This window comes from Pempheris klunzingeri, chromosome 23, assembly GCF_042242105.1.
Source record: "Pempheris klunzingeri isolate RE-2024b chromosome 23, fPemKlu1.hap1, whole genome shotgun sequence".
Lineage (NCBI taxonomy): Eukaryota > Metazoa > Chordata > Actinopteri > Acropomatiformes > Pempheridae > Pempheris > Pempheris klunzingeri.
This window is the reverse complement of record NC_092034.1, coordinates 1,644,651-1,656,411: the sequence shown is the minus strand read 5'-3', so window position 1 is coordinate 1,656,411 and position 11,761 is coordinate 1,644,651. Positions and strand designations below refer to the sequence as shown.

Sequence of the window (11,761 nt, the reverse complement as noted above, 5' to 3'; positions counted from 1 at the left end):
GCCAACTATCTTTATTAATCAATAATTTTTTAAAGGTTAAAAAATGTCAAAATGAGCGGATTTGTTGCCTTTCTTTGTCATGTGTCAGTTTTAAATAGAATATCTTTGGGTTTTGGACTTTTGCTTGAACAAAACTTTTATTCTCTGTTTTTTTTTTTATATTTAATGGATAAAACAATTTCATAGACACTGACAGGCTCAGAGTGTTATTCTGAGTGTGTGACAGCATCATGGAAAGGATCCCTACAGAGAGAGACCTGGAAGATCCTTTTGGTTTAACCACAAACAGCCGTTATATCGCTCTCTGCAAAGTCACCAAACTCCCTTGACAAAAACAGTAATTTAAGTGCAAATTTTCTTACATGTTCAGGAAAATATCACATTATCACTGGGTGTAGGGGCGTTGTGATATACTATATAGTATTGACAATAGGTAATTGGTATTATTAATATTGGTAATGTTTTAAAGCAGCACCCCCGTCCCTACAAACACACACAACAGTGTGACTCACATCCAGTTCATACAGGCTTTTAACTGCATCTGAAAGGACCATACCGATGGATTCATGTTTTATCTCATCTATTTACCCTATTTTTTGTAAATTGTGTTGCTATTTCAACAATTTCCACCGGGATAAATAAAGTCATTCTTATTCTTATTCTTATGTTGCGTTAAATATTTTGACATGTTTTTGGTTCGACTGGTGGTGACAAAAAGACAACTGAGGTTGTTACTCTAAGTGTGTGACAGCATCATGGAAAGGATCCCTACAGAGAGAGACCTGGAAGATCCTTTTGGTTTAACCACAAACAGCACACACACCAGACTACATTCACTAAAACAGGGATTTTAGAGAACAGGACACAGGAGCTGCTGCTCTGCTGCTGCCTCGGTTGGTTGGTTAGTTTGTGTTATTGTGTGACTTTGGAATTAATGTGTTGAATCTGAACTAATCTGTAAAAACATTTGAGTCACACACTAACAGGATCAAACTAACCAATTAAAGCAGCAGTGGATCAGCAGCTCCCCATGCTGCAAGGTAAAATTATTGTTTTTGTCTGGTGTCTGGTGGGTTTGCAGAGATGTCTGATTCTGGTTAAAGAAAAAGGGAAATTACGTAAATGATCCTTTAAAAAACAAATTGAAATGGAGATTTGAACCTGCAGAAATGTCACATTCTAAAAAATGTGACTCTTTAATGGTGGCCACACCCTGCATGAGATCTAACCAATGATTGTCAAGTTGTCGTGCTCGTCTTTCTGAACTGATACTCCATTGGTTTACAGTCTGAAATGATCCCGCATGATGAAACCACGTTTGATGTTTCAACAGGAATTTTATCACATGAAGGAAGCAACGATATCCTGCAATTACGTCTTTAAAAGGCAGCTGGCTGCACAGCCGCTCACTTCGCTGCTTCAGTCCTGCTGCAGAAGCATCGACTCACTGCAAACACCAACAGGATGGAAAAAAGTGAGTATTAATTATGTGAATTGTTTGTAATAATACATTTTTATAGGGAGTCCTTTATATCAGAGGCTGCCTGAAACATCACTTAGACAAAAACCATGAAATGTAAATGACTTTTTTTGTATTATGGGTTTTTTTTGTGTATTTTTTTTTTTTTGTATTTTGGGGTTTTTTTTGTGTATTTTTGTTTTTTTGTATTTGTATTTAAAGTATAACATGAAAATGACTGTGGAAGCTAAAATGCGCCAACAAAGAAATTATAATGATAATCTTGAGTAATTATCAAAACATATGTGGATTTACATTCCTATCATCTAATGCAAAAACAAAGCAATCAAGGCATTTGATTAGTCCGTCTAAAAGGTGTTTAAATATGCTTATACATTTTTACATGATTTCATTTTCTTTTTTTTAAATTGTGTTTTCAGGTTTTCGGTTTTACTTGTAAATTCAATACAAATGACATCTGTGTTATAATTTATATAATTTTCATTTCATCCACATTTTACATTTTCAATAAAACAACTATTTGCAGTCTGTAGAGTATTTTCTCCAAATCGAGTACGCTGCATTAATAAAAATAAATAAATAAATAAACTCATTGTAACCCTGTTTGTGTTTTTCTGCTGCAGATATTAAGAATGTGGACTTCCACTACCAGTCCAACAATGCCGCCCATCGCACCATTGAAATTTCAACGAAGCAGCTGATTGTGAGGCGGGGCCAGTCCTTCCTCCTGACTCTGGAAATGACGAAGCCTTTCAGTGTCGGGGACCCGCTCAGCTTCACTGTGGAAACGGGTAGATAAAAATAAATCAATGATTCTTTTGTTTCTGCATTTCGAGACTTAAGTCAAAATGTCAAAACTTTAGTTGAAATGTTGAGAATAAAGTAAGATTTTCAGCATTAATACTAGTAAAAAAAAGATTTTTTCTGATTTATTTTTAGTCAAAATGACAAGCCTAAAGTCAAACTTTAAGTATTAGTGCCAAACATGAGAAAAACATAAATCAGAGGAAGATGATTTCTTACTTTGCATTTCAAGAGTAAAGTCAAATTGTGAAAATTAAGTTGAAATAATCTGGAGGAAGACAGGAACAGTCAAAGTCAGCACTTTATACCTGATATGTTTCAAAAGAAAATTGCGGAACTTAACAGCTTTGACAGTGAGTAAGGAAGAACAATATTTATCCACCGGTCCGCCGACCCTGCCTCTTCATCCCATTCCTCACCAGGTCCTGATCCTTCAGAAATGCATGGGACCCGGTCCGAGTTTGGTAACCCCTCTCCATTGTACGCCAGTGATGTCAAGGCAATATGGATGTACAACATTGATCGCAGTGCCAACCTGCAGAGGGGCATCGTGACGCTGTCCGTGACCCCGCCGGCTGACGCTCCTGTGGGGAAGTACCTGCTGTCGGCGCAGATCATGAGGGAGAAGGTCATCCTGGGGTGGCTGGTGGTGCTCTTCAACCCCTGGTGCTCAGGTAAGCAGCTTTACTGCACCCGGATACAAAGAGCCAGACGGCTGCTTTTTGGCTACTCACATCAGGACACACAGTATAAAGCATAGATTTGGAAATGTAGATACTTGTTTGTTGATTTTCTGCATCTTCTTTTTAATGTTTTTGAATCTCCTGGTGTCTGAATGGTAAATAAACGTGCCTCACCTTACACAGAAGTTTCTACGCCTTTTACATTTTATCAACCTGCTGCAAAAAATGCTTGATGGTGGAGTTTCCACCCCTGCGGTGTGTCTGCTGGTTTATTGGTTGATTTTAACCTTATACCTGTGTGTGTTTCTTTGCAGATGACTGGGTGTATCTTCCTGATGAGAGGGAAAGACAGGAATATGTGATGAATGAACAGGGACTCATCTATAAGGGAACGTCACGTTACCTCCACCCTATGGCCTGGGACTTTGGACAGGTGAGCATTAGAGTGCTGATGAAAGACTCTGGTTGAGCTTCTTTGTGTTGCTCTGAAGGGCAGATCAAGACAAAGTTTCATCGCCAACTACCAACTAAACACTGTAGTTAGTTGGCATGTTGGTCAGTTGGTAGTTCTAACTTGTCTTTTTGTCCAGTTTGAAGAGGAAATGGTTGACATTTGCATCAAGTTGTTGGATGTCAACCCAAAACACGCAAGAAACCCGGCCAACGACGTCTCAGCTCGCTGTAACCCAATCTACGTTAGCCGTGTGATCAGCGCCATGGTAGGACCAGAGTTCCTTCAGGATGATTATAATGATTTACTTTCCTTTTGAATGCAGCACTTTTGAAGCGTTGCATTATTTTACTCACAGTGACGAAAGAATTTGAATGGTACCTCCAATGGCTCCAATTAATTTCTCATGTGGAACCGAATGATTACATTTAGCTCTTATCTAATTTCCAGGTCAACAGTAATGGTGATCGAGGTGTGTTAGCGGGATGCTGGGGTGACAACTATCATGGTGGCGTAGCGCCCACCCACTGGATCAGCAGCGTCAGCATCCTTCAGAAGTGGTATCAAAAAAACTGCCACCCAGTCAAGTACGGACAGTGCTGGGTGTTTGCTGGTGTAATGTGTACAGGTACTGTGCGTGCTGGGTACTCTGAGGTACTCTTTGACTTCATCATTACCATTGTCCGCATTAGTATCTGTGTCTGTTCACGTTTAAATGTGTTTACGATTGCAGTGATGCGGTTTCTGGGCATCCCGTGTCGTGTTGTCACGAACTTTCAGTCAGCTCACGACACAAACAACAGCCTCACCATCGATGAGTGCTTTGACGACTACGGACTTCGAGCCAAAGAGTCACAAGACAGTGTGTGGTGAGTGAGGCGCTACTGATTAGTTCAAAGCTTTATTCATGATGCTGGCATTCAGGTTTTAAATCAGTTTTTAACCAATGATGTCAGCCAAACCATATGTGTAACCACAACTGTTGTTTCGTTGGACAAGGAGAAGACAACAAGGTCCAACAATTAAAAAAAAAAAATCTGATTCAACATTGAAAGTAAGCAAAAATAAGTACTACCGATCAAACAACCTAGTAACCACTCCTTAGGAATACCTTAGGACAGTGTTTGCCAATCCACTGCCCTGCATGTTTTAGATGTTTCCCTGCTTCAACACACCTGATTCAAATAAATCGTCATTATCGGGCTTCTGCAGAGCTCACTGATTAGCTGAAAATGAAGGGAAACATCTAGTCGGGCCCCCGGGACCAGGATTGGGAAACACCGGCTTAGGAACCACCACAAACCCAAGAAACCACTTAACAACTAAATACTAACCCCTGAGACAGTTGTCCAGAATATCGTAGAAACTACCTAGTAACACCCTAGAAATCAATCAGATGACTGAGCACCATTAGGTTCCACCTGTGAGAACAGAGAGGATGGAAACTCGGAAACTTATGTGTGATGCAGGAACTTCCATGTGTGGGTGGAGGGATGGATGAAACGGCCAGACCTTAAGAGAGGTGACAGCTACGACGGTTGGCAAGTCTTGGATCCCACGCCACAGGAACTAAGCGGAGGTGAAGACAACTCAGTTTTTTTTGTTTGTTTGTTTGCAAGTGTTGTAAAAGACCAGAGGTATTTCACAGGGCTCAATCCTTGGCTCAGTCATTTTTTAAAATGGATTTGCTCAATGTACAGACAAGTTCATCAAAAGACAAACATGTCACACTTGTTTCTTGCCCCAGGGGTGCACTGCTGTGGTCCAACCCCAGTTGCCGCCATCCTCCAGGGTGACACTGACCTTAAGTATGATGTGCCGTTTGTCTTCTCCGAGGTCAACGCTGACATTGTCAAGTGGATGGTCAGTACCAGTGTTTATTCATATCTGCTAGGGTTGGCCGACTGGATGAATACATCGGCTGTTGGTTTTTTTAATGATTTTTTAAGTTATTCAGGCCATTTTGGTTGCTAGTAATTAATCAACCCACAAAACTCAATCTTTTGCTGCAACTATACGCTTGCAAAGACATTAAATTACTTAAGCAAGGAGGTTCTCAAGGAGGTTCTCAGCAGTGCACACAGAAAGATACACACTGCTGTTGATTCACACAAAAGCATGTTAAATGTGCACATAGTTACATTTAACATGTAACTACTCACATTAACATAAGTACGAAGCACATAGTACTACGTGATTTTGGACACGGTGCAAAAAACAATGCCATGTTTTTGTTCTGTTTTTGTTCTCAGATCAGTGCTAGTGGCTCAAAAAGGAAAATGCACTCTGACACTATGACCGTCGGTCAAAACATCTCTACCAAGGCTGTTGGCTTGAACATGAGAGAGGATATCACAAACAGCTACAAACACAGAGAAGGTAAAGGGTCTGTGTTAAAATGAATGCGTTCTGGTCTTCACTGCACCTTTCCTGGTGTTTAAACAGTCTTTTTTTTGTCTGCCTATGATTCTCAGCCCTGATTTATCTGAATGATTTTCCCAACAGGCAGTGCCAGGGAGAGGACAATCTTCAAGCGTGCGGCCAGACTGAGCTCAGGAGATGACGAAGAGGCTGGTGCAGCAGACAAGCCACTGGAGGTGGACATGAAAATCGAAGAGGTAAAAACCAAGATGTGTGTTTCCTCTAAAGGCAAAGCAAATCTTTCCCACTCGTGAACTACAAACAAAGTCAATGCATAGATGCAAAGAGATGCAAGAAGACGCGCATGTTGTGGGAGTTGAAAAACAATCAAAGACGTTGAATCAAACTTGTGACTAACCGAGCCGGAGATGGCTGGAGAAAAGTCAGCAAGGAAGCTGGACTACCTGTTAATTTGTGAAAATGTGTGTTCTAGCTTTTGGTTGTACTTTACCATGAAGCAAGTTAGCACAAGCAGCATGAGCCGAGCTCTCCCATCATTGTGTTTACACGCACAAGTAAGGAAAGGGTGAATATTCGCACACCTTTATGATGCAAAGTGGCTTGAAGGTATAACTTTATATACTTGTAACTCATTTCTAGACGACACAGTGAAACAGATAAACATTCATTTGAAACTTCACACCAGGAAAATGTTTCAGCACTGGCCTCATTTATTTCTATGACAGGATACTAAGATGCTGAGTGGTCAGGACGTTAAACTGAGACTGAAGCTGAGCAGCAGAGATCGTACCAGCAGGACACTGTTCATCCGTGTCAACGCCCAGGCCATGAGGTACAACGGCAAGCCAGCACACAGCATCCAGAGCACAGTCCAAGAGAGGATGCTCCTGCCTGGACAAGGTCTGCACTCAGTCTGTTATCCTTTCAATATTATGTTCTATTACAACCCATTCCTGTGGTCTGGAGACATTTTTGCTCCATCAAACTGAACAAATTGGTTATTATATCAAAGCTAAACTCCTTTGTTTTTATCAGTTACGTCCCTACTTTTTTGTCTGGCCAATATATGAACATGACCTTGATCATTGTTGTTGTGTTTATACTGTCTCCAGACAACTCGTTGAGATATTCTGACCTCCAACTAGAAACATACAAGGGAATGAAACAAGTTTCTACTCACATTTACTACTCAGGGGAAATCCATCCACGCTGACTTGAAGGTCGAAAATGGGAGATTTCAAGTGGGAAATTCCAACCTGAGTCTAAAAGGAACACAGCATTACCTGTGTGTTCGTCGTCAGAATAAACAGCAGGGTTTTTACCATTTTAAGACTTTGGGCGTGGTGCCTTAGTGTTTTTTCACAACCCAATGACAGCAAACGTGAACCAAGTGAATTAAGGATTACGTTAATTGAGGACAAAGCCTGTGGCGTTGCTCTTTGAAAGGGTTAAGCATTGTTATGCTATTATGTTACTCTAATAGCTGCATTAAATAGGCTTAAAATGACAATAATGTCATTTATTGCAATTATTTCTGAGGCAATATATTATCCAAAATAAGTAGCTATGACGACAGGCTTAAATTCAATCCAGAATCTAAAAGCGAAGCCAAATTATTAATTTCTTTGCCTCTGTGTTTCCCCCAGATGTGATCCTGCCCATTCACATCCCGTTCTCAGTCTACAGTAAATACATGTTGGGCTGTGACAGCATGAAGGTTTCAGCTGTGGCCATCGACAAACAGCGCCAGGACGACATCTATGAGGCTGAGGCCGACATCACCCTGGAGGACCCTCCCATCTCTATGAGGGTCAGTCGGACTCAAGAGTTTGATTGGGCGCCCTGGAAGTCGAGTTGATGCAATGACAACGAGTGGTTCAATCCAGTTTGTTTTCGTTTTCCCATTTTTGTGTTAAATGTGCCTGACTTTTATATTTGTATATTTGTAAGGCTAAAAACAAAGATCACTCTACTGATTCCTTGTTCCTTTTAAAGTTCAACATCATTTTTTCATTTTAAACTTAAAAAGTTGTTCTGATTGTAAAATTCAGTATTTTACCGGTTCAGTCTGGTTTTAGGGTTGAAAAATCGTCCTAAGCTGGACTGTGAAAGAAAGTCATATAATGTACATTAATAACGTAGTGTGTGTGTGTTTAAGGTTGTGGGTGTGGCCCGTGTGAACTGTGCAATGACTTTGGAGGTGGAATTCACAAACCCGCTCAATGAGACGCTGAGAAACTGCAACCTGACTGTCATCGGAAGTGGTCTTTTCAGATCCGACTACGTAGAAAGGTCAGCATGTGGTTACCTGGTGGAAACCTACAATCCATGAGTGATATAGTGAAATATATTCTGAAAATGGTATCATGACATCACCTGCAACTGAGAGGCCAAGCTGCTACAGCGTAATATTGATGACTTGATGCTAAAAAGAAACAGCATTTGGGGAAACACACAGCGCTCATGTCTGTGCAGTGACTATGAAGTTAGCCTAGCTTACCGTAAAGATCGGAAACAAGGCTAAGCGGTGAGCCTGGCTCTGTCCAAAGTTCAGTAATCAACACTTTGTACCTCGTTTGTTTAATCTGTACAAAATCACACATGTAAAAGTGACAGTTTGTGATTTTAGAAATAGTTCCAGCACATTGTTTGTGTATGGATTAAACAAATACGACATGGCGTGCTGTAGCTGCCATAATTATGACCTTTGGACATAGCAAGGCTGCTGGTTTCCCCACATTCAAGTCCTCATGCTGAGCTAATCGCCTCCTGGTTCCAGCCCAGATAGAAATATCAATCTTCTCATCCAACACATTCCTTTAAATACCAATCATGTGGTCATGAATAGAAGTGAAAGTGGTGTTAAGGGATAATTTTGGTGTTTTTGAACCTGGGCCCCATTTTCACATACTTTGGTGTCCAAAAGGATCTTCCAGGTCTCTCTCTGTAGGGATCCTTTCCATGATGCTGTCACACACTTAGAATAACACTCTGAGCCTGTCAGTGGATCAAACAAGCTCTTTTAGTGGACCTACTGTGATCAGGTGCAGTTGTCCCAAAGGATCACGTTGCAGCCATTGCAGCCCGTTTGGTGTCTGCTGGCTGAGGTGATCTACTGGACCAGTTCCAACACTTTTACTACCTACCAGTCACTCACACACCAGGGTATGTAGAAACAGGGCCCACATTTAAAAGTACAGGAGTCACTCTTAGCAGCATAACTGGACCCTGTGTATCAAACCGATGTGACATGATTCACACTGAACTTTACAAAATTGTCGTAGTGATACAACATTCCCATTTTCTAACTTTGGGAATTTAAACATACTAAAATTCACCAAAATGAGTTAATCTGACTGTATGTGTGTCATCAGCAACACGATGGAGATGCAGCCGAACACCACGCTGAAGCTGACCATCATTACGACCCCCTACAGGGCCGGCCTGAAGACCGTGCTGGCCGACTTCGACTGCAGCGCCTTCAGGGACATAAAAGGCAGCTGCGTGGTCGACGTCAAACCCTGAAGCCTCCGGTTTGTTCGCTTGATTCAGGATATTGATTAAATTACTTATTATCATCATTTACACTGTGGGGCCAGGCTTATTTTAAATATCAAGGTGGTGAATGCATTTAGTTTGAGCTGATTAACTGATTAGTTTGTCAACAACTGTAATAATAATGAATTAGTCATTTATATCAATCAAATGTCAATGATATTTTATTGTTGCAGCTTCTCAAATACAAAAAATATTTGCTTTTCTCTGTTTTTAAATTGAAAATCATTTGGCTGGTAACTGTGTGCTTTTATTTTTTTTTTGTCTGTCCCTTTGAGCTGCTGTAACAGCAAAGTTTCCCCACTGAGGGATCAATAAACAAATATCTATCTATCTATGGTTGGTTGGACGTCATTTTTTCCTTCATATTTGAGTTTGACTACATTGAAGTGTTTCTTTATATGTTCAGCAGCTGTCAGTCACATTAATTATTGTATTAACTGACAAATACAACATGAGACCAAAAATACCAGTACAATAATGACATATAAAGAATTGTTGTTGTTATACACGGGTTAAATAAAAGCCTCTCGATATCTTCATGAAACATGTTTGACAGTTTTTCTCCGAACCCAATGATTATTGGCTTTTATGTTGAAAAGTGATTTGCCTTCATAGTTCTGGTAAAAAAAAAAAAGTGAAATGAAAACATACATTACAGAAATACTTCAGCAGATCCTGAAACTGTTTTGATGAATCTTGAAAATAAAAAGTGTCTAAACTTTTCAACTATATTCATTTACTTGTTTGATCCACTGACAGGCTCAGAGTGTTATTCTAAGTGTGTGACAGCATCATGGAAAGGATCCCTACAGAGAGAGACCTGGAAGATCCTTTTGGTTTAATCACAAACAGCACACACACCAGACTACATTCACTAAAACAGGGATTTTAGCTCACAGCACACAGAAGCTGCTGCCTCCATCAGTTAGTAGAGAAACTAAAACTCATGTTTCTCAGACTGATTTCTCTGATGGATTTAGTGTCTTATTACTGTTCTTTAATAAAAGAAAATGGTAAGTTTACATTAAATGTAAGTTGTAGACCAGCAGCTCCTGTGTTCTGTGGGGTAGAATTACTGTTTTTGTGAATGGAGTCTGGTGTGTGTGCAGACAGCGATTGATTCATCGTCAGGGAAATAACGTCTTTGTTCCTCATTAATTCACCTGCAAATATAGCAAAAGTCTAATTGTCTTTAGTTTAATTAGCAACGGCATTACTGACCAAACACAACAGATTTATGATAATGAACATTAACAGTGTAGTCGTGGTCGGGCGCTGGTTTGTGTGTGTGTGTGTGTGTGTGTGTGTCAGTAGTATCATGTGTAAGGTGTGTTTTGTATGGGTGCAGTCGTGCATACATGGACCAGGCTAATGTAGAGGGGAGGCGAGACGTCATGAAAACACACACCGCACACACACACACACACACACACACACACACACACACACACACACACACACCGCGCACACACACACACACACACACACACACACACACACACACACACACACACACACAGGAAGCTGCAGTCAGAAGTCAGCAGGACGCTGCAGTCACACTTTCTGTGGTTGTGGGAATCATTAAAAACAGTAAGAAGAGGCGTTTGTGAACTCAGGGATTTTACATGACTGTCTGAGGTAAGAAAACAACCACTTATTTATATCATATTAGGTTTTTTGAGGGTGTTTTATGTCTTTATTAGCGCGTTAACAGCAGAGAGCTGATGTTATTATCAGGAATTAATAACTATTATCTCTTACATAAACTCTTATTGCCTGTTACATGATGTGCTGCTATTTAAGCATAATGTATTTTACATATATATACAATATATAAACGTGCTGTTAAACACTGTGTTGGTCAGTTTTAGTGTTTTTACCTGTACTTCAGTCCCTGCAGGTGTTCATGTCCCAACCAAACTGTATTTTGTAGTAAAACTTCAAAACACAGGAAAACATTGAGGCCTCATACGGAAATATAACCAAATATACTTAGAGAACAGAAATCAAGAAATAAAACTATTTCCACCTTTTTTTGATAAGATTATTAGTTATTATTAATTTTTTTTAACAATGTGTTTGATTTTCTAAATATCACATTTTTTCTGGAAGAGCTTTTTTTTGTCACATGACAAATAAACGTGGATTATTGTCCCTGAGATGGAGTTTATTAAAAGTATAAAGTAGTAACGTACCTCAACATTGAGTACAATACTTTTGTCCTCCTTTTCTTGCTCCACAGTAAGACGACCTTTCGTAGCTGCAGCAAAGGTCAAAGGTCAAAAGGGGGAATTTGTGACAACAGGAAGTGTGAATGTATGAATTTTTTATTTAAGCACAATGAAACTGTTCTGGAGGATTTATTGGTGTGTGTGTGTGTGTGAATGGTTAAGAAGTTCAGTT

The 11,761-nt window shown here is 40.0% G+C and overlaps 1 protein-coding gene across 1 annotated transcript; it reads left to right on the top strand.

Moving 5' to 3' along the window:
• The first annotated feature begins 1,444 nt into the window (after nt 1-1,444).
• Nucleotides 1,445-9,631, top strand: tgm8 (transglutaminase 8). The gene is made up of 15 exons (XM_070854338.1): nt 1,445-1,474; nt 2,104-2,271; nt 2,707-2,958; nt 3,282-3,400; nt 3,558-3,686; nt 3,869-4,046; nt 4,152-4,287; nt 4,888-4,997; nt 5,166-5,281; nt 5,671-5,797; nt 5,924-6,036; nt 6,526-6,700; nt 7,447-7,610; nt 7,959-8,092; nt 9,175-9,631. The coding sequence occupies exons 1-15, from the start codon at nt 1,465-1,467 to the stop codon at nt 9,323-9,325; spliced, it is 2,082 nt and encodes a 693-aa protein (XP_070710439.1). The 5' UTR covers nt 1,445-1,464; the 3' UTR covers nt 9,326-9,631.
• Nucleotides 9,632-11,761: the final 2,130 nt, after the last annotated feature.

Excerpts from the sequence above, each read along its gene's own strand:
- tgm8 (XM_070854338.1), top strand. Across the intron at positions 3,687-3,868 it reads GCCGTGTGATCAGCGCCATG|GTCAACAGTAATGGTGATCG; the intron begins GTAGGACCAGAG and ends TCTAATTTCCAG. Across the intron at positions 8,093-9,174 it reads AGATCCGACTACGTAGAAAG|CAACACGATGGAGATGCAGC; the intron begins GTCAGCATGTGG and ends GTGTGTCATCAG.